Raw genomic sequence first — 25,405 nt, forward strand, 5'->3', positions numbered from 1 at the left:
ATGGATGATATACAGGTACACACACACGCACGTGCGCACGCACGCACGCACGCACGCACGCACGCACGCACGCACGCACGCACGCACACACACACACACACACACACACACACACGCACACACACACACACACACACACACACACACAGTGAGTTCAGATGGCACATCAGTGCAGGGGGTAGCCTAAATAATATGGAGTGCGGTACCATTGATGGACTGTCATCTCTCTGTAGTTCTCTTCCATGCAGATTACTTGAAATAAGTCGTTTTTATTTTGATGTCTTCTTTGGTTGTCCTGGGTTTGTAAACAGTGTGTATGTAAACAGTTTGACATGGAAGGAGCATGTGGTCTTCTTATATTTTCATCTACTCTCGGTGAGCCTATAACTCATCTAAATTCTAAAGACATGACCAAGTGTTCTGTTCTCCTACGTTCTGCAGAAGCTGAAGACGCATATTGACAGCGTCATGGCAGATTTACTGACCTTTGAGTCTGCTGAAGAAAAGTGAGTTGAAATCTGGACTGGAACCCTCCCACCCCACCACAATCATCAACCTTATTCAAAATACCTCCCTCTCCTGATTTTTTTAATCTAAACTATTTATTTTATGCTAAATAATGGTACTAATAATGGTAATGGAAATCGATACCTACAGTATCATCAAACATTTAACATTTTCTGCAATGTTTATTTTTTTGTTATGCAGTAAGACTGTAGAAAAGAGCAAGCAGTTCTCTACTGGGAAGAAGAAATTCAACATGGATCCCAAAAAGGTGAGCTCAGAGGATGGGGGATTTATTTAGCTGTGTACTGGTTGATAATACAAAAATATATAAGTGTTACTTCATCATACATACTAACCACTTGAACCCTAGCATCCGTTTTCTGGGGTGAACATTCACAAAAAATAGCAGGTCAATTAGCTCACATTGCATTGTGAGCTTGTAGATCAGCTGTTTTTGGAATCTAGTATAGAGCCCTGGGCGATCCCGTTCAGGGTTTAAGTGGTTAAGACTAAACCACGTAAGTCATCATACGATAAATATGTTTAGTCCCCTTAGTTGTTTTTGTCTGCATTTAACACAGCATTAGGAGCAGTGGGGAAGTGCCATTAATGGGAGCAGGGAGCAGTTAGGGGTTAAGTGTCTTGCTCAGAAACACGTCGACAAATAGACTGGTTGCGGGCCAGGGGGGCGAACCGGCAAACTTCTGATTACAATACAGCCTCTGTTCCCACTCAGCTACGACTGCCCTGGGTCTTATGAGTCTATGTACTGAAAATGACATCAGCCCACGTACACCACAGTTTCAGTGGTGGTTTTGAGAGCAGGCCCTACGAATACAACAAAGACCTCAGCAGTGACACACGAAAATGTCGAAGAATGCATGCAAGCATTTACCTCAACCTACTGTAGCTTTGAACTTTAGTTGCCATTTTGATGTTTAGCCCCTTTTGCTTACCTTGGGGAATGCAGGACGTAACAAATTACTTCTATAATCTGTAAAACATTCCTAGTAAAGACTTAAATGTTGACCTCCTTCGTTGTGCAAAGATGCTAAAGTATTGCTGAAGACTAAAGTGTTGACTTCCTTCATCTTTTAAGGATCAACACTTTATTTGATGTTCACTTCCTTCATGCAAACACAGATGCATGTGTTATGAATCTGTGTACTGAAAATGGCATCAGCCCACCACATCACAGTTTCAGCTGTAGTTTTTAGAGCAGTCTATATGACTATTTACCTTGTTGATTGTTGATTAGGGTTAGTGCTTACTGTGCTTACTCTGATCTCGCATTTCAAGTCGCTCTGGATAAGATCGTCTGCTAAATGCCTATATTGTAAATTGTAATTGTAATTTGTAAATTGCAGTGACACACAAAAAAGTCAAATAATACATGCAGGAATATACCTAACCTACGTACCTTTGAACTTTAGTTGCTATTTATCAGTATAACCTGTCAAACATGTTGGGTTAATTTCAATATCTACTCAGGCTTTTGTGAGCACACCAGATAGTTTTTAAGTTGCTTCATTCAGTATTTAGATATTTGATATTCATTTGATCAGACACGCCCCCTTCCTATACAAACACCCATCCTTGGTTCTATTGACTGATATTGTCCTTCTTTTTTCTTTTTCTTTTTTCCCCCAAAGATTTTGAGTAGCCAATTATTGTTTACCCCCCTTTTCTCCCCAATTTAGTCATTATGCCAATTCATTCCTCCCCACACACATTTCTGTGTTGCCACTGCTGTTGTATCCTACTGACTTACCTACCAGTGAGGAGCCCCCACCAGGAAAACGTAGAGCCTTCGTTTTACTCCTCCCGCCCAACACTCCCTGCTGACAGGTGCCACCTTAGCCCGTAGGATTACGTTCAATGACAATTATCACCCTCCCCGCCCGGCTTCCCTCCCTCGAACACGGGCCAATTGTGTTTGTGTAGACAAAGCCGGATACACCACGGTGGTTTGGAGCCCACAACCTCCGTGGTGGTAGGCAGGGACTTTACCACTTCGCCACCCGAGCGCTGATATTGTCCTTCTAATACGTGAGGGGGGCGTGTTTTTTAATTACTTAAAAATTTTTTTTTAATAATTTTTTTTTGGAAAATGAAGAAGATTTAATATTTTTTTTGTTAATAAAATGACTGAAAAAAGTAATTGAAAAAAAAACAAACAATGGGTTTGTATAGGAAGGGAGTGTGTATGATGAAATGAATATCAAATATTTGAATATTCAAAATACCGAATCAAGCAACTTGCAAAACGTGCAAAACTGTCTGGGGTGATCACAAAAGCCTGAGTAGACGTTAAAATGACACCAAACATTTTGAAAGTGAAGTATCCCTTTAACTAATGACTTCTGTAATTTGTAATAAATAGCTTAGTAATGCAAGTTCCTCTCTTAGGATTCTCCTCTGACACATTACATATCTGGTGTCAAGCTAATCTAAGTGGCAGCCGATGTTAAAGTGTGACTTAGGGTGCGGTCACACCGAACATAGATTCTGCCAATGCTTTTCAATGGGATCGGAGCGTCTTTTTGCGGAAATCCTCGAATGGCAAGTTGGCAACAAACGTATCGAAAAGCATTTGCAGAATCCGCCGCATAGGCAGAATCAAAGTTCGGTGTGACTGCACCCTTAGGGCACGGCCCCACCGCACTTTTATTTTACCTCTGGGGCGGAATCTGCCAATGCTGCTTTGTCAATGCAAATGCGTGGATTCTTGGAAAAAATCTGCAAGACCAAGAATCCACGCATTTGCATTGACAAAGCAATGGCAGATTCCGCCCCAGAGGTAAAATAAAAGTGTGGTGGGGCCGTGCCCTTACACTTCATTTTAGTTATTAAGCATTTGAGGTTTTTAGTTATAATTTTGTGCAGAATAAAGACATATGAGTCAAAAGTTCATAGAAGAGGTTCCTTATCTGTGTAAGAGCTGGGTTAACAAATCAATGCCAGGTTGCATTATGTCTTAGTTTCGCTGAGGAGAAAGAGGAAGAGAAAATGTTTTTAAGGAATTGGTGGGTGATTAAATAAGCTGTGAGCTAAACAGCACAGGAAGTCTGATCACTCGGAAATGAGATCATCATGAAACTTCATGAAAGAAAAAACACCAACTTCAAGTACAGGCACACAGACAATGTACTGTACCATACAATGCTTGCTAAAGACTAAAGTGTTGACTTCCATCATCATACAAACAATAGTGCTAAATTCTTGCTAATAACTTGTGCTAAATAGTTGTCTCACTTAGAAATGATATCAGTATGAATGTTTAAGAAAAAACACCAACTTCAAGTGGCGTGTGTGTTATCTGAGCAACACTGTTGGGTCAAATGCAGAAAAGTAATTTCCCTCTGGGATCACTACAAATACCCTTATTTACATTTGCCTAGTGCTGGTCATAGTTTTGCATAAAATAATGATGCCATACACCACTGCATGTTCATATAAGAAATTATCTGCCTTTTTCTCACTCTCTCATTTTGCGTGTGTCTGTGTGTGTGCGTGCGTGTGTGTGCGTACATACAGGGCATCAATTACCTGGTGGAGAATAAGCTGTTGGAGAGGAGAGACAAGTCCATCGCGGAGTTCCTGTACAAGGAGGAGGGACTCAACAAAACAGCTATAGGAGATTTCTTAGGAGAGAGGTGAGAAGATGGCAGGGCGGGAAAGGGGGGGGGGTATGGTGACAAGGACGACGTGGTGGGAAGAATACAATTAAAAAGAGCAATAAATGCCCAACTTTGTCATGTGTCACTTCTTGTACTAACATCCATCCATCCATCCATCCATCCATCCATAGGGAGGAGCTCCACCTTCAGACCCTGAAGGCCTTTGTGGAGCTGCATGAGTTCTCTGACCTCAACCTGGTACAGGCACTAAGGTCAGTGGCTGGCACCATCATCATCATCATCATCATCGTTATCATTTATCGCACCGTCTCTTTTACAGTTAGGGTTAGGGTTTGGTCTCTTCTTCTTCTTCTCCTCCTCCTCCTTCTTCTGCTACCTCACTATTATTATTATAATCCTCCTCTTTCTCTTTCCCTCATCTTCATCAACAGAGGTGCTCAAAATGGGGTCTGGGGACCACCAGGGGTCCACAGTAAAATGGGGAGTAGTTTAATTTACTTAATATTTCACCGGCTAGAAGTTAGTCCAATGAGGATGTATAAGAATGACAATTCAGATCATAGGTTTCACTCAATCTCCCCAACACCTACAGTATAGAATGTTGTAGAAAGATGTACTAAATCTAATCTAACAAAGATCCCTGGCACAAAACCTTTTCAAACGGGGGTCCATGGCCTAATACGTGTCAATGAATGGGTCCTTGACATGAACATTTTGAGAACCACTGCTCCAGTTGCCTTCTAGATCAAGGTCAAAATTTAGTCACCAAATGTTTTAATATCTAATGATGCATACGTGTGTGTTTCGTGTCAGGCAGTTCCTGTGGAGCTTCCGTTTACCAGGTGAAGCCCAGAAGATTGACCGCATGATGGAGGCCTTCGCTACACGCTACTGCGATTGCAACACTCATATCTTCCAGTCAACTGGTGGGCCTCAGTCAACTTACTTCCTGTGTGTGTGTGTGTGTGTGTGTTTGTGTGCGTGAGCACATGACCACATTGTCTTCTTTTTTTACATTATGTTTTGTATGAGGCGAGCCGTCTAGGGTCTGTCTCTCTGTCTGTGTCTATCTAGGGGTAATTTTGCAAACCACTGGTGGGTTCAGCACCACATTTCTTGTAAATGCTGTCAGAAGGCCACGGAAATAAATCAGAACTCTAATATTATACTGGAAGTAAAGTAAGGGAGCTCGGATTGGGCTGCAACTTTGTCCAAATATGAAGATGACAGATGTCATAGTACGGTTGTCATGGTACATAGTCAGAAATCCACATGGAAGCCATGCTGTTACCAGACCAAGTTATTTGACCCTTGATTTATTTCTTTTTATTGTCTCCGCCAGGCCGAAAGGCATGGCGAGAGAGTATGTTTTCGCCCCTGTCCGTCCGTCCGTGTGTGTGTGTGTGTGTCCGTGTGTCCGTCCTGTCTGTGTGTTAGCAGCTAATCTCCGGCACCGTTGGCCCGGTCGCTCCGAAACTATGCACACACACTCCCTGGATGCCAATTCAGAACCTCTGCCCCAAGTTTTTCACATGGGCCTGTTATAGCGCCACCAGGAGGCCGATTTGTGCAAAACCCTTTTTTTTTACATTACTCCTACAGATTTTATTCAAACGTCATGCAAATCGGTACACAGTATCTCTATAGTCATGTGATCAACACGAATCTGTCCGATTTCCCATATTCCATCCTCATTGCCTATGGTTGGCTTCCAAAGTTTGCAGGATTGGTCTGTTTTGAACAAAAAGCCTCAAACTATGAACGCAGCTTGCGATTTCCGTGAATTTTTACACGCACATTCCCACTAGGCCGAGGAAGAAATGCTACCCTTTTCACATTGGCCTGTTATAGCGCCACCAGCAGGTCTAATTTAGCAAAACACATTTTTGGAACAAAATGAATCAAATCATGAATGCAGTGTCTGATTGCCATGAAAGACCTAAGAATAAATGGCACCCTTTTCACATTGGCCTATTATAGCGCCACCAGGAGGCCAGAATAACGTACCTGACCTGGCGGAGACCTGTGCTCCGAGGAGCACTTTTTCTAGTTTATATAGTGTCTGTGTGTGACGGGTGTTCAGTATGTCTGACACTTAAGTAAGTCAGCAGCAACAGGGAATCACCTTTTCAACAAGATACTGTAGGTGTACTATATGCTGTTCGCTTGTTCACAGATGCTTAGTATGTTATTTAGATAGACGCTATAGTGTGTTTGATGTTCACCTGCTATCCTAGTTACTTTACAGCACATACTTGTTTCCATATGGGGTGGCAGTGGCTCAGGGGTAGAGTGTCCGGTAGAGGGGCTGGATGGCAACCGCGAGGTTCTCAGTTCGATCCCGGGCTCCCCCAGAGTTAATGTTGAAGTATCCTTGAGCAAGACGCTGAACCTCTAATTGCTCGTGATGAGCAGGTTGGCACTTTGCATGGTTTCCTCCGCCATCGGTTTGTGAATATAATGCACAATCACTCTATCTGTTGTTGGTTGACTAGAGTTCATGACGATTGCCCCCACTTGCACCTTGTAAGTCACTCTACATAAGAACGTCTGCTAAATGCTTAACCCGTTAAAACCGGGTCATTTCAGATTTTTGTGTTGGCTATTCAAAAATAGCAGATATACAAGCTCACAGCGCGTCACTTCTTGCCACGCTGCGAGCTTTTGCATCTGCTATTTTTGAAAGATTTAGTTTGTAGGCATTTGTAGAATCGGCCTCAGGTCTTAAATGGGATACATTGTAATTCTCTGTGTCTCTGTGTGTGTATCCCTGCATCTGCAGACACGTGCTACATCCTGTCTTTTGCCGTCATCATGCTGAACACCAGCCTCCATAATCCCAATGTGAAGGACAAGACCACCCTGGACCGCTTCATCTCCATGAACAGAGGCATCAACAATGGAGGCGATCTCCCCGTTGAGATGCTGTCGGTGAGACATAATGGAGTGTCAGCATTTCCTTTGGAAAGATTCAAAGCGATGTTAAAGAACGTGGTAGAACGTTGGGTTACAGAGAGCTATGATGTAGTCTCGCGTGGCCAGACAATATTCCACAATCTCCGAATGCTATATAGTCTGGAACTACACCTCCCGAAATCCGAGGCAGGAAGCTGTCATTTGTTTGTCATTTCCGTTCACGAAAATATATTTTAAAATTGTTTAGATTTTATTTCTCAATTTCCATTTCTGCTAAGCAGCAAGCTATATACGCTTCGATTATTTTGATTTATATCAGGATACATTTGTGCAACAAAAATGTATAGGCCACCAATTTTGATGTAACACATGCACTGTGTTACATTGCACAGTGTACTTGACCTTTGACCAATTTGAAAAAAAGGAATAATAAGAAAACTAGGTTGAACAGGTCTTCCTGACCCACCCTACCCCCAACTTATCTGCCAAATTGGAAGTCGTATTTAAAACTGTCCGACTTATCGCAGAATGCAAATGCAATCCTGCTTCACTGGGCATCGGTGTAATAACAATAGTTATGTATTGTATTTGTAACTCTAGTTCAGGGCCGGCCCTAGGATTTTCGTGGCCCTAAGCAAGATTTGTTTTGGTGGCCCCCCCAAACACCCCCATTATAAATGAGTCATGAGATAATTATTTTCTATTGAATATTAAAATAATAACGTTAGTTAGGAGATACATGACATAATTACAATATGAAAGTAAATACAAAAAAGTCCCCCCCCCCCCCCCCCCCTAGTGGTTGTGGCCCTAAGCGACCGCTTATATTGCTTATAGCAGTGGCCGGCCCTGCTCTAGTTCTATGAACACAGGAGCCATCCTGCCTTTCACAGAGCGCTGTTAGATGGTGAGGCCTGTATGAAATATCACTAGAATGTTAACAGATAGCTTGTTTGTAGATGTTGATCAATAAACAATGGTCTGATGTACATATCATATCCCCTGCAATCTTAATGAGCAGTTGTCAGTTTGATGAACTTGGCAGTGGCACCACCCTGTTGAATTGGGCACAGACTACCTGCAAGAAGGCACTGAAATTCAAAATTCTGTCATCCCATAACTTTGTACGAAACATACTGATGCATTCAATTAAGTGATAATACATTAGAGGGAGTGCTTTAATGTGAGATATTGGCACTGGTGTGCTGCGGAAGTTGACGTCATAGTGGTTGTGGGTGAAACACATTTTTACGCAATTGTTACATTGTAAGAACAGAATTAACTGGTGGTTTATTATTAACTCATTGCTTTCATATCATTATTGCATAAAATGTTAACCCATTTTATTCCTTCCACATTAGCAACTGTACGACAGCATACGCAGCGAGCCTTTTAAAATCCCAGAGGATGACGGGAATGACCTAACACACACCTTTTTCAACCCCGACCGTGAAGGCTGGCTCCTCAAACTGGGTAAAATACATTTTGATGATGGTTTATCTTTCACTTTACTATACAGGAAGAAGCGTTATAAAAGAGCAAAAACTTTGACTTAACAGTGAACATCTTCACATTGCCACTGTGCAGAGAGAAGAAAACAAAACAGGAAGTAAACAGGAAATTATGCTGTACATGCTAGACTAGAGGCATTTGCATTTATAAAGCCCTTTAGAAAAAGGTTTGTTGGCAGCTGTTTCTGTAGTCACATGACCTAAATGGCTGGCTATTTTGGATGTCAGCAGGAGGGTTATTGACACACATGGTTTCATGGTCTGTATCATGCTTGAACATCTCATACCACAGTGAAAACCTCAACCACATAAGGCCACTCCCTGATAACTACCGTTATCTGCATTCTCCCAGCCCTCTCACCACTATACATCGGAAAAACGTACACATGTACTATCGTTCATCAGTATAACAAATTGAGATTGAAGAGGCACTGATGATTGGCTAACTAACGTTGCACCTCTTAACATTTTGTACCACTCAGATTCTGCTTGTGTGTATGACTGTGAGGTGTATGTAATCTGTATAAGGGTCATAATCAACAGGGTCTCAAAACAGAGTCATATAACCTTGCCCCAATATGCACCTGCTTGCCGGTCCAAGCCAAGTGGTCCATATTGGAACCACTGGTCTAGTGGTTATTTCATATTAAATGTGATCATAATCTGAGTTCTATTTTTGTACATCTTGTACAAGTACAAGGAATATGACTGGGTGGGGGTGGGTTTCAAATGGACTCTTACAGATCTGCAACACAGAAAGTGTACACGTTGTTCCATGTGTGCACTCTCCGAGTTATGGGTTTTCCTTTACTTTAATTAGTTTGAGAACCACTGTCCTAAAGAATATAATCCTGTCCTAAAGAACATAATCCTATACATGTCATATATACAGTGGTGGAAAAAGTACTAACATGTTTTACTTAGGTAAAAGTATCAATACAGCAATGTAGAAATACAAGTACGGTAAAAGTAAGGTATTAAAAATGTACTTGAGCTTGTAGATCAGCTATTTTCAAATGGACGAAATATATAGGGCTGTGTGGAAGTGGTGAATGCATGTTTTGTGATAATAATCGAAATCGGCAAAGTAACTAGTAACTAAAGCTATCAAATAATTATAGTGGAGTAAAAGTACAATATTTGCCTTTAAGATGTAGTGGAGTAGAAGTAAAAGTATTGAAAATGGGAAATACTCCAGTAAAGTAAAGAATCCTCAAAAGTGTACTTAAGTACAGCACTTAAGAAAAATTTACTTAGTTACTTTACACCACTGCATATACCTATACATATATGGCCAAAGACAGCCAAAGGTTCTCTCTAGCTACTGTTGATTTACTGTGCTTGTGTTTCAGGGGGCCGCGTGAAGACTTGGAAGAGGCGATGGTTCATCCTGACTGACAGTTGCCTCTACTACTTTGAGTTCACCACGGTAAGACTTTCCAATCCAATCTTCCCTTTTCATCTTGTTTTCGGCGTTAATCCCCCGCTCTCTTCTCCTCTAATCCCATTCGACGTGGTGTCCCTTTTGTTTTATCTCGCTGCTCTCTTCTCTTCTCTCGCCTTTAGCACAGCAAAGCCTAATGTAACGTAGTACCCAAAGCCTGTTCTTCTGACTGCTGCAACCCTATTTTGAACTCCATTTATCTCTGTGTCTCTCCAGGACAAGGAGCCCAGAGGCATCATTCCTCTAGAGAATCTTTGTGTCAGAGAAGTTCCCTATCCACGCAAACCTGTAAGTGTTTATTATGGTCTATATATGGTCATTGACCCTTTAAGACCAGAGACGCATCTGTGTCATTTTAATATTTCTTTGGCTATTAAGAAAAAACAGATATACAAGCTCATAGCTATGGGCTTGTAGCTCTGCTATTTTTGAAAATCGTGAAAGATTTTGCAAATCTTATATTCTTATATAAGCGAACATTTGTCAAATATTTTGTTCCAGGGACCGCCAGAAGCTTTGAGTTAAAAATGTTCGCTTTAAAAAATATATGTTCTAAGATTTTCACGTTTAAAAAAAAAATAGCAGATATACAAGCTTTACAAGCTTGTACTGTATATCTGCTATTTTTGTAAATCTAAAATGACAGAGATGCGTTCCCGGATTTAATGGGTTAAGGCTGCAATCCGGAACGTAGTTTAGTGAATAGAATGTTATTTTAAACAATCCATATGGTAGAGTGAATAAAAGAGAGAGAATAAAATAACTAGCACATTTGCAGTGGTTGGAGGTGGTCTCCCTGATCGTCTATTGAGAAAATTAGACACACTATCACCAAGGGATATTGCCTGAAGCTCAGAGTGCAATATCTCTGTATTTAGCAAATTTTTAATACATACATAGGCCAGCTAATTGATGGATGATGGGGTTCGGACGGGTCTGAATCGATGAACATAGTCTTTCATTCCAGACGATTGATCGTATCATCTCTCTCTGTGTGGCTTTTTTTCACCAGTACTGCCTAGAGCTGTACAACCCCAAGAGCCAGAAGATCAAGGGTTGTAAAACAGGGAAAGACGGGCTGGTGGTTGAAGGCAAACACCAGACCTACACCATCTGTGCCGCTAGCGCTGAGGAACGAGACTCATGGATAGAGGCCATCAGGTCAGAGTTCATACACACACACACACACACACACACACACACACACACACACACACACACACACACACACACACACACACACACACACACACACACACACACACACACACACACACACACACACACACACACACAGTAGAGTGTTTGAGTACGTGTGTCATTTTAGATTTTAGCTATAGCCATTATTTTATACTTTGGCTATTCAAATATAGCAGATATACAAGCTCACCGAGTGCTGCGCTATGAGCTTGTAGATCTTCTATTTTTGAAAAATCATGAACATTTTTGCAAATCTTTGAATATATATATTTTTAAAGCGAACTTTTGTCAACTCAAATCTTTGCTTCTGGGGGTCCCTGGAACAAAATATTTTGAGATGGGGGGTCCGCGACCAAATACATATCATTTTGGGTGGTCCAATGATATTATGGCAACATATACGGTTTTAAGAAAACTGGATGTAGAAGACATTTGTAGATGCGTTCCCGGATTTAATCATGGGCTAACACTACCAGTTTTAACATCTTGTCGGTTGTCCTATTCTTATTTACCCAAACAGAGCAAGTATCACCAAGGACCCATTCTACGACCTGGTGTCCGTCCGCAAGAAGAAGGTGATCAACCAAGCTCCGCAGGACTGAGCTCACTCCCCGCCCCTTATGGACGCCTTACAATCCTTTATCGTGCAGTGGGATTCCACCGGCTTTAAGCTGTAACTCATACAGCACAAGTGAACTGAACTTGGACAGAGGACACAAGAAGTGCACAACCGTTGTCCGAAGTTATTTCTTTTAGTACTAAATTGTCACGGGTGACAATATCTCAAGTATTTTTGTGGGACTATCATTGTAAATATAAAAAGCAACATAAAAATGGTTGAAAAGATGGTGAAAAACGTGAAACACCTTGTAGACGGGGCCATGTGTGTCGACTAGTATTCACACAGCGCTGAAAAGATTCGTACATTTTGTGTACAGTATGTTCTCATCTCTAAAGCTTTTACAAGACTGTTGCTTTTTGTCTGATGCTCGTCCACTGTATTTGCTTTATATGAATACAGGACACTAAAGGAAACAACCTAGCATGTGACTTCCCACAAGTCATGTCTGGGCTATTAACAGAGAGCCATGCACAGTTTCCTCTCAGCTCTCACAACTTACAGCTATCAACATAGCCCGACTTCTGTGCAGTATTTGATCAAATACATGATGGTGATAAAGTAAGCATACTCTGTATATATTAGGACTGTCCACTCTTCCCATGAAATAGTTGTAAACTAACTGATGATTGATTGAAGCATGGGAGGAGACATGTTTTAAGATGGACCTTTAAGCTATGAGACAGTGAAGACGGAAGTTGCAAAAGATGCAACTGAATGGTAGTCTTTTTTTACTCTAAGTATTATCAGGCACATGGAAGATGTCATTAGTCATTTGTACTGACGGGGTAAAGACAATGTCACCTTCTACCATCTGTCAATGTCATCATATCTCTGACAAATTGTCACATAGAGCTTTGAATGATTGTGTCTTCAAATATGCTTAGTATATCTTTAAATATGTGGCTCTCTATAACATGGTAGTGTGGCCTTTGATTGATTAATGCACCCATTTCAGATACATGTTGACATTAGAAATTAGGATCCTGTTTTTGGTGCAAGCAGAATCCTGACACCTGTGTTTCCAGTTGAAAACCCAGTGAAACCATCATGCATGGTCTCACTTCCTCTTTCTTTCAATGAATGACGTGTGTGATGTTTATATATCAACTTTGGTACAATGCCTGCTACATAATGGGCATTCAATAAAAGTGTCATTGTCTGGCTGATAAATGGATATAATATGAATAAACCGGAATAATGTTTAACTACAATAGGCTCTCCACCTTTCTCTCCCTAACAAATCCTAAAAGAAAATCCTGTGGTTGGCATGATGGCAATAAGACTTGAATTGCTTAGATCGTGAGATACTGTTTAGTGCTGGTGCTAAGCTTAGGTCAAACTTGAAGGCAGAGGTAGATGGTTTAATGACTGTATATAAACACCATATGGCCCAGAATTACAGCCATGGATTAATTTGAGATTTGTAAACAATGTGGCACATTGACCTATACACATTGCTGGCATGGTTGGAAAGATATATATATATATATATATATAGAGCAAGAAGTTGGCAACAACGACAAGTCAGTGGTAAGATAAAGTAATATATGATCAATTCTGGTGAGCATCAGTGGAGTGCATTTAATGTTTCTCATAGCGTGCCTGGGCCTCTTTCTGCTATTTCTGACTTCCTGTTTCGGTGTTGCGCCACACTTCCCCCTCACCCTCCTCCCTCTTACACTTGTTACCGGCACACCAACAGTTCCTCTTTGAGGTTACAGTTGTTGACAACACACCCAGAGAGAGAGAGAGAGAGAGAGAGAGAGAGAGAGAGAGAGAGAGAGAGAGAGAGAGAGAGAGGGGCTATAAATGCTTCCATACCAGAGCTTCCTCTGTGCAGCTTAGCTCACTCAATAAAATGCAAAAATGCAGTTAATTATTATCATAGGACGGTGTATGTAAAACTGTAGATCACCACTGGGTGGCACTATACTCACATTGAGTCATGCTTCCGGTAACTCATTCAAGTGAGCAATCCTGAAGGGATGATCCTATGATGCTACACCCAGTGAAGAAGCGGCTTCCTTGACAATCTAAAAAAAAAGCCTGAGTTTGATTTTATTGCTCAGATTGACAGAGCTCTTGAAAGTGTGTGATTTGAAAAATGACCTTGATCCTTAACCACCCTCTAGACTTAGTAAATTGTACGCCAGTTGGCTCTGTACTTGGACCCCCCCTCTACACCACATCTCTTAGCCAAAAATAGCAGATCTACAAGCTTACAACGCGCTGCATTGTGAGCTTGTAGATCTGCAATTCTGTTTGTATTTGTATGTATAACAAATATATATATAACCAACAAATACTTCATCATGCTTTCAAATGCAACCATTTTGATTTGACCCTTTTATTGAGAAAAATGAACAGTCATCTCACCTCTGGTACATTGGTTATTGACTTGCCGTTAAGACTTTGTCATCAAACAAAATCCAGAGCATTACACTCCAACACTTGGAAGGCTGTACATTCACTTGGTCACAGAAAACAACTGCTTTCTTAGTAGCAGCAGGTTTGTTATTTAAAATACATTCACCTGAAGCATTTACAATATTGCACAATTTAAAAGGTTATGTAAGTTTCAAGGAGAACCTTTTATTGTTTATTTCTCAGAGTACGCAGCCCCATCCTGTAATTAGAAACCGGTTGGACCACATACTGTATCCAGGTGTTTGGCTCAGGAGAGGGCACAGCCTGTTTCCTTAGATTTTTTCCGACTCTTTACACCTGTGACAAAAAGAAAGAGAAACGGAAGAGAATATTAATTAATCTATTTACCATAGAGACTGGTGCTGAGAGGGGGGGGGGTGTACGTGGTTCCAATGAAGGAAAACGTAAACTCAAGTAAATTCTCAAATAAATAATCAAGTGCTTCACTCCAAAACTCTACATATGGCGCACACATTTTCATACACAATGTTGCAATGCTAGCTTACATTTTTAAACAGTGTTTGACCCTGGAGTGAAAGGTCTCAAATATTCAGCTGTGACTTACTCTCAGTGTCCTGTGTAGTGTTGACAGTCTGCATGGAGTCAGTCTTTGGGCCCATTTTAGCTGACTTCTTGCTTCTCGACTTAGCATTCGGCACTTTCACCATCACCTCGTCACTGTACTCGTCCACCTCGATCCTATTAGGATCTATTGATGTGGGGGTGGGGCACGGGCTACCTGCTGGAGTGTTCCTAGAGGATGACCTCCACTTGGTGAATCTCTGCTTCAGCGTAGGCCGCGACTTCTTATCTGCAGTGACGTCATTGGGTTGCATGGAGCCAAAAGGAAGCTCTCCTTCTGAAGACAATGAAGTCAATTTATCACCAGTTCTCTCGCTGCTGGTTGCCCGCATCCTTTCCGTATACGTGTCCTCGGGAAGACCCGCTAGGACCGTCGCTCCCCTGCCCATAGTTCCCTGTAAGGACCTACTCGGCCGCGGGGGGTCTCCAAACACCAGGAAGTATTTGGGGTTGTGGTATTTGTGCGCCGGCACCTGGAGTCCTCCAGCGTTCCTCGAGTCTCCTAAGCTGACCTGAAAGCGGGATGTGGTGGCGGGTAGTGGCGGGCGCTTAGCTGCCGCTTTGGATTGAACGGCGGCGGGAGTCACCTTTGCGGGCGAGTTGACGTGAAACTCCTTGTAGAGGTCCAGTTCGTCAGAAATGGCGTAGAGCTCGCGAAAGTCCCTATCGTAAACGTCCACCACCTGCCCCGTCATGACGGTGATCATGTTCCGGTCCATGCGCGACGTACACCAGGAGAAACTGGGAGAGGAGACAAGGTATGCATAGATACACAAACACCTGAATATGAAACAAGCTCATGCAAAGATAAAGTTCCACAAAAAAATATACTCCCAATGTCAGTTACTGGTATCCAATTGATGTTAAAATTCACACCCCAGCCCCCCCCCACCGGCACATACACGAACAAGCGCACACACACACACACACACACACACACACACACACACACTTTACTATATGTGCCTAAGGTGGAGAAAACTTTATATTGCATGTTTGTATAATGGATGTATGATCTTAACTAGGGCTGTCGCAATAACTGCACCACCGCAAAACAGCAGTGTCAGTGGTGTCATGAAACCCGCAGGAAGGGGGGCAACCACCAAAAACAAACAACAAAAGTTTTATTAAAGTTTAATTAAGAGATGTTGAAACCCTTTTCACATTATAGCAGCATAAATGCTACCGTGCAAGATTGGGTGTATGGAAAAAACATACTGAAAAACTATGAAGTGATAATTGCTGCAACCATTAAAATAGTGATCCTGGTGCCAAATTAATATATGTTGTACTTTTTGTCATTGAAAGGTCCTCTGTTCGCTGTGAGATTGGGCGTCTGTTTTGACCACTTTTGCATGGTCATGTGAATTGAAAACGTGTGTGGACTGGAGAGACTGCTTCATAACGTTAATTTAACACTTTTATAAATGAAGGTTGGCTTAAATAAAGGCACTTATAAGTAAGTAAGACATAACAAGCGGAATTTGATTTGGGTGTTGAAAAGTTGGTGTGTCATAGCAAATTTAAGGTAATTACACTTGAAGATTGATTGAAGGAAGAAAACATATTTGGTTATTTGTGGATCAGCACCACAACTGTTGACCCACTTACATAGCTGTGGGTAAAAAAAAATCGTAACCACATCATGCACACACACACACACACACACACACACACACACACACACACACACACACACACACACACACACACACACACACACACACACACACACACACACACACACACACACACACACACACACGTCTCACCTGTAGGAGCCAAACATGACTTTGTCCCCATCAACCAGCATATATTTATTACAGACTGAACCAGGGAGTCTACCAAAGGACAGTCCAAGGCCAGTTCCAAGAAGCGTTCTGACCCGGATGTTCTGGAAGAACAAATAGTTGCAATCACTACACTTTTACATTTTGAAAGACAATTCTATTTTAAAGTTTTTGTTTGCTTGTTTTTTTTTTACAGAATCTCAAGGGCTGGATCCTGATGCAGGCAGGCACCCAAAAAAACTAATTAGCTACAAATTGTCAATTGTCTTCATAATTTCCCAAAAATATGTCTTCATAATTTAATGTCCTATTTTAAACTTGTCATGCAAAAGTAGCGAAAAGAGCCAACATACAAGCTCACAACACATCGTATCGCAGCACGTTGTGAGATTGTAGATCTGCTATTTTAGTTATTTTTTAACAATCTTTTATTTGAAAGAAATCTCTATTAACAGGAGTCACTAAATAATAACTACATTGGATCCACTAGAACACAGGTTATTCTTTTCCATTTCCTGAAGAGTATTGTGTTTCTGGACACATAAGGTTTCCGCCAGACATGCTATGCTATGCTACGCTACAACTACAAGTGACAAATATTTGCAAGGTAATGAAAGGTGCTTTGGATAAAGGCATCCAAGCCTAAAAGAAGCGACTAGTTTTACCACTTGAACCCTATCCATTGACTATTTGAAAATAGCTGATCTACAAGCTCACAATCCAATCCAACTTTATAGAGCACATTTTAAAAAACAGCATTGACCAAAATGCTGCACAGTAGGCTTAACAAAAATAAAAACATAATGCAATACAAAGGAACACACAATACAATTAAACAATACAAATATCAATCAGGGTTTAAAAGCCAAAGTTTGAGAACCAATGGTTTAAACAACATTAGGAATCAAGTCCAAATAAGCATCTGCACTTTAGAAACAAGTCCCAAAAAACTGCAAGCTGCAACTATTCACAAACACCTTTACAGAAAAACAAGCCCAAAGTCGCTTATAATAAGCGGACATGGCAACAATGCCTCTTACCCGAAGGTGCTGGGCACCGATCTGCAGCCTGGAGCACATGTCCAGGAAGTGTGGCATGCCTTGCACATCCAACAGGATGTAGACGGGCACGGAGCGACGCCAGGCCGCATCCATCAGGTCCTGCAGGATCTGTAGATCTGTCAGCAGGTCCATCACGATGGCAATCACCTGGGAGTGACAGGTTTCATTATTAATGTCCATAGAATTATTATAATTAAAGACATAACAGACTTCACACGTCTTTTAGTTGAACATGTTGAGTGGTGGCAGACTCCAATGACAGTTTAAATGTATGCCCAGTTATATGGCAAAATACTGTATAAAGGAATGTGGTAATAACTCTGTTTGCCTATACCTGAAACTAATATATCATAGAAACAGCACTTACTTACACACACACACACACACACACACACACACACGACAAAATGTGTGTTCCTTAAACGAGCACTTCATCCATTTTCAACAGTATCTTCATATAAGATATGAAGATATCTTGGTTCTCACTAATGCTCATAGTAAGATTTCCGTCTACTCACTCTGCATCTCATTGGTGGACTAGAAGCTACAGCCTTTCTCTTGCTGGAAAGCTATAATGCTGAAATAGAAGCCATTGTTCTCGCAAAAAAATAAAAATCACACCCAGTGTAAAGTGGGCGGTGTGGTCATCATAGTGATGGAAGCTGGATTTTTTTTTGGAAGTGCATAATCCTATTTATAGGTTATTAATGTCATCATGTGTCTCGCTAGCCAATCACAGTGCTGAATAGAGTCAGCCAATAGAGTCAGCCAATCACAGTACAGCTAGGGGTGTACTAATGAGCCAATCACAGTGCAGGAAACTAATACTAATGAGGTATCCCAACCCCACTTATAGGGGCGGCTACACCGCCCAAAAATGAAATCTTGTTTGAAATGACCAAGCCTGCCTACCGATCATGTCACTGCGGTACCCGTAGGCTGGTTTCTGTACTGTCCACAGCCCTCCCCTGAGACACAGAGTGAGTAGGCAGAAATAGTGCCATCTTACAGTGATCATCAGTGAGGACCAATTATATGAAGATAGGGTTAAAGTGGGTGGGTGAGTGGTCCTTTAAGTTTTGAGCTGAACTCCTGACAAGGACCTGATATCTTCAGTTTAAATTCCAATTAAGAAGACAAGTAAGAGACGGCTTAGTATGCTTGGTAAACTGCTAGTGTTAGTGTCATGAAGTGAATAATCTATAAATAAAATACTACATAACTGTTGTGTGTGTTTGCATGGGTGTGAGGAAAGAAAATAAAATAATAGAGATGATTTCCGTCTGTAAAGCCCATGCCAACTGAGGACTTTGCATGTTCCTTTAAAAAGCACAAGGGTCCTGAAGCGGAATGAACTGGCACTTTGTTCGTAAAGGGCACTTGGTTGGGTTACTTTCTTTAGCCAGCAAACAAAGGAACTATAGTGGAATCTAGTGAAGCTAAGCTGAATGGGAACCTTACAACAGCTCAGGCACCAGGAACTTTAACACAGCTGTGCTTACTGGCGAGGCTCCGGTCCTTCAATGTGTGTAACCAGTATGGAGCCACTGTCCTAGGACCTATTCTTTGCTGTTTTTGTTTGTGGGGGGGGGGGTTGGGAGGGGTTGGGGTTGCCAACAAAACGGATGCTAACAAACTGAGTGAGCTGGTGAGGAAGGCAAGTTGGAGATGGACAATCTGGAGGTGGTTGTGGAGGGCAGGATGAGGATGAAGTTGGGCTCTATCCTGGTGAATCCCTCTCATCCCTTCTAAGATGTACTAGTGGGGATGAGGAGCAAATCATCCTCCCCATTTATTGATAGGATATACATGTTAACTCAGTCTGGCCTCACTAGTGTAGTGTCAGACTTGTTAAATTACATTTTTCTTCTCTCTCTACTCCTACCTGTACCTATTCTGTGTTTCGTGCTTACTGCTGTTGCTTCTATGACACCTGAATTAGATCATCAGCAACTCACTGAGTTAAATGAACACTGAGGATTTGACAGGGCAGAGTGCTGAATGGAAAACATGACTCTTAACTTTGTAACAAATGCTCTTGTCTCACAGAATGCTCACACAGCTCCCCACCAGTGTGTCATTGGAGAAGAATGCAACGTGGTGCAGACGCAGGCCGTGACCTGTAAACAGTAGCACACTGTCACAAATCACTGCTATACTTAATGGAAATACAGAACTACAGTACATGCTAAATAAACAAAACACTACCCAGAAAAACACTAGTAATATCTGTGTTGTGCGACGAGCGGCATAGTACTGTAGCTATAGTGGTCCAACTGTTCATTCAAGATATGTTATCTCTGATGTGCTGTGTGTGTGTGTGTGTGTGTGTGTGTGTGTGTGTGTGTGTGTGTGTGTGTGTGTTGAATATAATCTGTAAAGGAGAATCAATTACCCAGAAAGGCATTGGCATTGTGCCATGGAGCCACGTACACAAACTGACTTTCATTTTTCCTTGTGTGCTCCTTGTGTCAGCAATGTGGGAATACATTGCAGGTATGAACAACAGCAGGCGGAAGAAAGCCATTCCCCAATGGTCGTGTTAACATGTAGGCCTCCGTAGGTATTAGTGTGTTATGTAATATTCTTTACACATTGTATATTTATCACATACCCAGCCTTTATTTGCCCTGAGTGAGGGCAAGTAAGTTGACAGAGAGGACGATAACCCTGTATTAGTCAACTTCCTAACCAATCAGCACAGCTAAATTGCCACTGCGCACACACACACACACACACACACACACACGCACACACGCACACACGCACACACGCGCACACATGCACACACGCGCGCACACGCACGCACACACGCACACACGCACACACGCACACGCACACAATTACTCCTACAAATGTTGTCCTACCATCACACAAATCGGTACGCAGTATCGCTATAGTCATGTGATCAAGACAGATTTGTCAGATCTTTTTATATTCCATCCTGATTGGCTAAGATTTGCTTCCAAAGTTTGCAAGAGTGGCCCGTTTTGTACAAAATGCCTCAAATCATGAACGCAGCGTCCGATTTCTGTGAAACTTTGCACCCATATCCCCACTTGGCCAATGAGCAATGCACACTTGTGTTGTTGTGAGGGGGAATCATATCTAACCCAAGACTGCTCTGCAGCTCCATGCATGAATACAGTGGTGACTATGGAAATGGGTGCTGTGGTACAGAACAAGTGTAAATTTCAAATTCAATCAAGCTACATTGAAAAAAGAATAAAATATAGAAGAAGTTATTAGTAGGGCCGGGCACTATATCGATATTATATCGGTATTGTGATATGAGACTAGATATCGTCTGGCATTTTGGATATCATAAAATCAAGACATAAGTATTGTCTTTCCCTGGTTTTAATTACCTAAGCCCTATTTTATACATTCAAAAGTTTCAGAAAACAGCAGACCTCCAAGCTCACAACGCTTCACTACCGTGTGAGCTTGGGTGGCATAGTGGTAAAGTTCCTGCCCAGTGCCACTACCGCAGGGGTTGTGGGTTCGAATCCACCGTGGTGTATCGGCTTTGTCGAGCGTCTACGCTATGTGAACACAATTGGCCCGTGTTCGGGGGAGGGAAGCCGGATGGGGAGGGTGATAATTGTTACTGCACGTAATCCTACGTACTGGGGCGGCACCTGTCAGCAGGGAGTGTTGGGCGGGAGGAGTAGGACGAAGGCTCTACTTCCTCCCGGTGGGGGCTCCTCACTGTTAGGTGAGTCAATAGGATACAACAGCAGTGACAACTCAGAAAATGTGTGTGGGGAGGAATCAATTGGCATGATGACTAAATTGGGGAGAAAAGGGAGATATTTCCAATATCGCTCAGCCATAGTTATTAGTATCAAAAATCCCACCGGGCAGTGAAATCCTCAGTGTTCATTTATCCATGTGTAACTAAGAGAGTACAAATGTAACCAAATGGACCTGTAATTAACCATGAGGATTTTACTGTGTAAATATCCTGGTTGTTATTCAGACTGCCAGTGATCCTGTTTGCCAGGTTATGACACATGTTGAGCTGGACTTTCCCCTACCAAAATCTGAGGAGAGGAAGGCATGGAGAGGCTGAGAGATGAGTGAGGATTGGAAGAATGGAAAATGGGATGGCTTGATGGATGGAAGGAAACAGAGATGGTGGAAAAACAGGACGGAAGGACAAGGGAATATGTGATGTGATTTTAAAATGTGATTTAAAAAAATTGAGCACAATGTAACAGACACAATAGACGAGATAACACAAAATCCGCTGTCTCTCCAAAATCAACTGCAAAACATCTGTAATTGGCATGATCCCATATCCTAAAAGCTGTGCCTTGTTTGCACAGAGGGAGGTTGAGGGAGCCACACGGAGCCTGCCACAGCGTGCATGTGAATGGAAGGAACAAATGACTCAGCTAGTACTGTCTACAAGCAAAACGTTACTATGGGCAACTCAAATGATGATTACATTTCTACATATTTAAAGTTTAAACACATACCACACACAGGCACCATACACTTTATATTATTACGATTTCACACATAAACATAATAATATTATCTACACATATAAATGCACGCACGCACGCACGCACGCACGCACGCACGCACGCACGCACGCACGCACGCACGCACGCACACACACACACACACACACACACACACACACACACACACACACACACACACACACACACACACACACACACCTCTAAAGCAACAAAGGCATTATTCCTAATCACTCAAATAATCACTTACACTTTCAGTTTACTACTGAGAACAAAGGCATTATTCCTAATCACTCAAATAATCACTTACACTTTCAGTTTACTACTGAGCCTTGTTCAACTGATAAGACAAGATAAGTGGTGTGTGAGGACAAGGTTCATTGGGTTGGGTCCTGATTAGCCTGGATCAAGAAGACTATCAGAGATGTATTGTATTGAGTCTGACTTTGATGATGATATGATAGTCTTGATCCAAGGTTAGGTTGGGATCATCCCTGTGGTCACATGCTGATGGAGCAGTGGAGTGTGTTACGCTCTTCGTTAATACATCTTAATACTTATTTAACTATACAAATTTAACCAGTTCCTGTAGTATAGCCTCTCTCTCTTCACTTGTTCAATCAAATAGGCTCATCATTTAATATTCTCACTTTCACACACTTTTCCAACTCACTCACATAGGAATGCACAGGTAGGCCATAAACATTGGCCCCCTATATCTAGCCATGCCTGTCTGTCTGTCTGTCTGTCATGCATTCATTGCATAAAATCTTTTACTTTCGTATTGATATGCAAATGTCAAAATCGATAAAATACATCTATGATATGAATAAAACAGAATATGTATGCATGTATGTCTAGTATCTATGATGTCTGGGCACGCTGCACCGCGCACACACACACACACACACACACACACACACACACACACACACACACACACACACACACACACACACACACACACACACACACACACACACACACACACACACACACACACACACACAGAGCTCACCTTGTTGGCCTCTTGGATGAGGCGACGCACCACCTCTTTGATGTGAGGTCCATTGTCCTTGGGTGGGTGTGTGTGCACTGCCACCCTGGTCACCCCTTTGAAGAAGCCGCCACTGGGCCACCCGTTGTCCAGAAGTGGCACCTCTGTGTCCGAGAGCTGCGGCCAGTAAGTAGAATGGAGCCCAGAATCTCCTTTAACACTGTTGGCTTCTGTCAGTGGTGGAAAGTAACTAAGTAGATTTAATTAAGTACTGTACTTAATTAAGTACAGGTTTGAGGTACTTTTACTTTACTGGAGTATTTCCAATTTTCTATACTTTTACTTTTACTCCACTACAGTCAAATATTGTAGGCCTACTAATCTTTTTACTCCACTAAAATTATTAGAACACTTTAGTTACTAGTTACTTTGTAGATCTGGATTATTATTACAAAACATACGTAACCACTTCATCCCTATAAACTTTTTCAAAAGATTTGTTATACATTTTTATACATTAGAAACCTGTAAAATGGAGACATTCTGCATAATGAGTACTTTTACTTTTGGCACTTTAAGTATATTTTAATACCAATACTTTGTACTTTTACTCAAGTCAATTTTGAATTCTGGGACTTTTACTCATAACAACAGTATTTCTACATTGCAGCATTGACACTTTTATTTAAGCAAAACATACGGACAAACACACTCGGTCACTTATTGGAGCGGCTGGCACCGCTCAAAAAATATGAGTACTTTTACCACCACTGGCTTCTGCGGTCCCAGGGGTGGCGTGTTCCTCCACCGCCTTGTACTCCTGGAAGACACTCCTGATCCACTTGAGTTCCCTGGCGGACAGAAAGTCCGTCGCCTTGTCCTCTTTAAGGAGCGTTTTGAAGGCACCGTCCCCGTTCCTCAGCAGCTCCTCCAGGGCGACGCGGTGCTCCTCGCTGTAGTAGAACTCTGGTTTAGACTCCGGGACCTTGGCGTTGATGATGTGGTCGTCGTCCAAACACATGAGCTGTGAGTCGGCCATGGCTGGAACTGAGTGGAACCACCCCACCCGGAGGGAATACCGATAGATAGACGACCTTTGACAACAACTGTCACTTTCATTTACGAGTGTAAAGTAGGCTACAGCGTGACGTTTAAAAGGTGGGACCGTTCAGGGACGGGACGTTTCTTACCTGTCTGTATTCCTGGAGGGTAACCGGAAAACTCGCCCCAAAACACGCTTGCCCCCACTTTTTTTTTTGCAGATCCACGGTTCTTTTATTCTTGTATTTGTTTTACTGAGGATAAGATAAGAAATAAGTTTAGGATTAGGCATAGTTTTACTGAGGTTAAATTTAGGAATAAGGTTCGTTTTTTTTAGGCATAGTTTACTGAGGTTACGTTTAGGAACAGGTGAATACCGCCGGATTTGCCCCGGGGCGACTGTGTTTTGGGGCGAGCGTTTTGGTATTCGTCTTGGAAGAGTGGAGGCGGGGCGGAGCAGTGATTTGTTCACTGGTGTGGTGGTACAAGTTGTCTGCTTGCTTGTAACTCTGGTCTGGTGCAGTGGTGGAAAGTAACTAAGTAGTACAGTACACAAATGTTGCACTTAAGTACAACTTTGAGGTATGTTTTACTTCAGTAAACTTTCCAATTTTCAGTACTTTTACTTCTACTTACATCTCAGACAGAGTCAAATAACAATAAGTTGTTGATTCTAGTTTTAACTCTGTGTAAAAGTAACCAAATGGACGCCATTTGGTTACATTTGTACACTGAGAAACGGATAAATCAACACATGAATTGGTGGGTTTTTATTTGAAACCATTTGGTTATGGCTGAGTATGACACTTCTGTTAAATAATTTACTAGGCAAACCAAGGGTAATTTCTGTCCCTTGATACGAACAATGTTGTCTTTTTTGGATGGTTTGTTCTAAAAAGAAACATGATGTAAAACTTGTGTATGCTATATGGTGCTATAGTATATGGCACCACATTCCCTATTATCTGCTTATAGGCCTTTTTAGATTGATTTTAAACCACCCTGCACTTTAGTAACAAACGGAGGCACGGTAGGCTAGTCTACTTAAATGTGGTAACCCAGATTAGTACAAAATATGACTTTTTATGTTTTTGTTTTCTTTCTACCTCCCTTTACTTTGAATTCCACATAACATTAGTTATATCCTACAGTATGTGTGGAATCAACCAAATC

The 25,405-nt window shown here is 41.8% G+C and overlaps 2 protein-coding genes across 4 annotated transcripts in view; one reads left to right on the forward strand and one right to left on the reverse strand.

Annotated features, from left to right (window-relative positions):
• cyth4b (cytohesin 4b) overlaps positions 1–13,028 on the forward strand; it is a 14,699-nt gene extending 1,671 nt beyond the window's left edge. Inside the window, exons 2-13 of the mRNA XM_080456653.1 lie at positions 1–15; positions 442–506; positions 709–775; positions 4,045–4,163; positions 4,319–4,399; positions 4,962–5,074; positions 6,931–7,079; positions 8,426–8,537; positions 9,928–10,004; positions 10,236–10,307; positions 11,032–11,180; positions 11,740–13,028. The exon at positions 1–15 is cut by the window's left edge and continues 68 nt beyond it. Of these exons, the coding sequence (XP_080312779.1) occupies positions 1–15; positions 442–506; positions 709–775; positions 4,045–4,163; positions 4,319–4,399; positions 4,962–5,074; positions 6,931–7,079; positions 8,426–8,537; positions 9,928–10,004; positions 10,236–10,307; positions 11,032–11,180; positions 11,740–11,821 (1,101 nt within the window). The 3' untranslated portion in view covers positions 11,822–13,028. The remainder of the gene's footprint in view (positions 16–441; positions 507–708; positions 776–4,044; positions 4,164–4,318; positions 4,400–4,961; positions 5,075–6,930; positions 7,080–8,425; positions 8,538–9,927; positions 10,005–10,235; positions 10,308–11,031; positions 11,181–11,739) is intronic.
• A 1,150-nt stretch (positions 13,029–14,178) lies between these two features.
• Positions 14,179–24,399, reverse strand: fam83fb (family with sequence similarity 83 member Fb). Of its 3 annotated transcripts, XM_080450672.1 has the most exons (7): positions 24,382–24,399; positions 23,951–24,297; positions 23,213–23,421; positions 17,681–17,848; positions 16,623–16,744; positions 14,834–15,591; positions 14,179–14,565 (listed from the first exon to the last, which is right to left on the reverse strand). In XM_080450672.1, exons 2-7 carry the CDS (start codon positions 24,228–24,230, stop codon positions 14,516–14,518), a joined length of 1,587 nt encoding a protein of 528 aa, XP_080306798.1. In that variant the 5' UTR covers positions 24,231–24,297; positions 24,382–24,399; the 3' UTR covers positions 14,179–14,515. The 3 variants fall into 3 exon arrangements, with proteins under 3 accessions (XP_080306798.1, XP_080306799.1, XP_080306797.1); XM_080450673.1 differs by lacking the exon at positions 24,382–24,399 and having other exon boundaries at positions 23,957–24,346; XM_080450671.1 differs by lacking the exon at positions 24,382–24,399 and having other exon boundaries at positions 23,951–24,346.
• Between the last annotated feature and the right edge of the window lie 1,006 nt (positions 24,400–25,405).

This window comes from Gymnoscopelus braueri (genome assembly GCF_963280865.1).
Source record: "Gymnoscopelus braueri genome assembly, chromosome: 2".
Lineage (NCBI taxonomy): Eukaryota > Metazoa > Chordata > Actinopteri > Myctophiformes > Myctophidae > Gymnoscopelus > Gymnoscopelus braueri.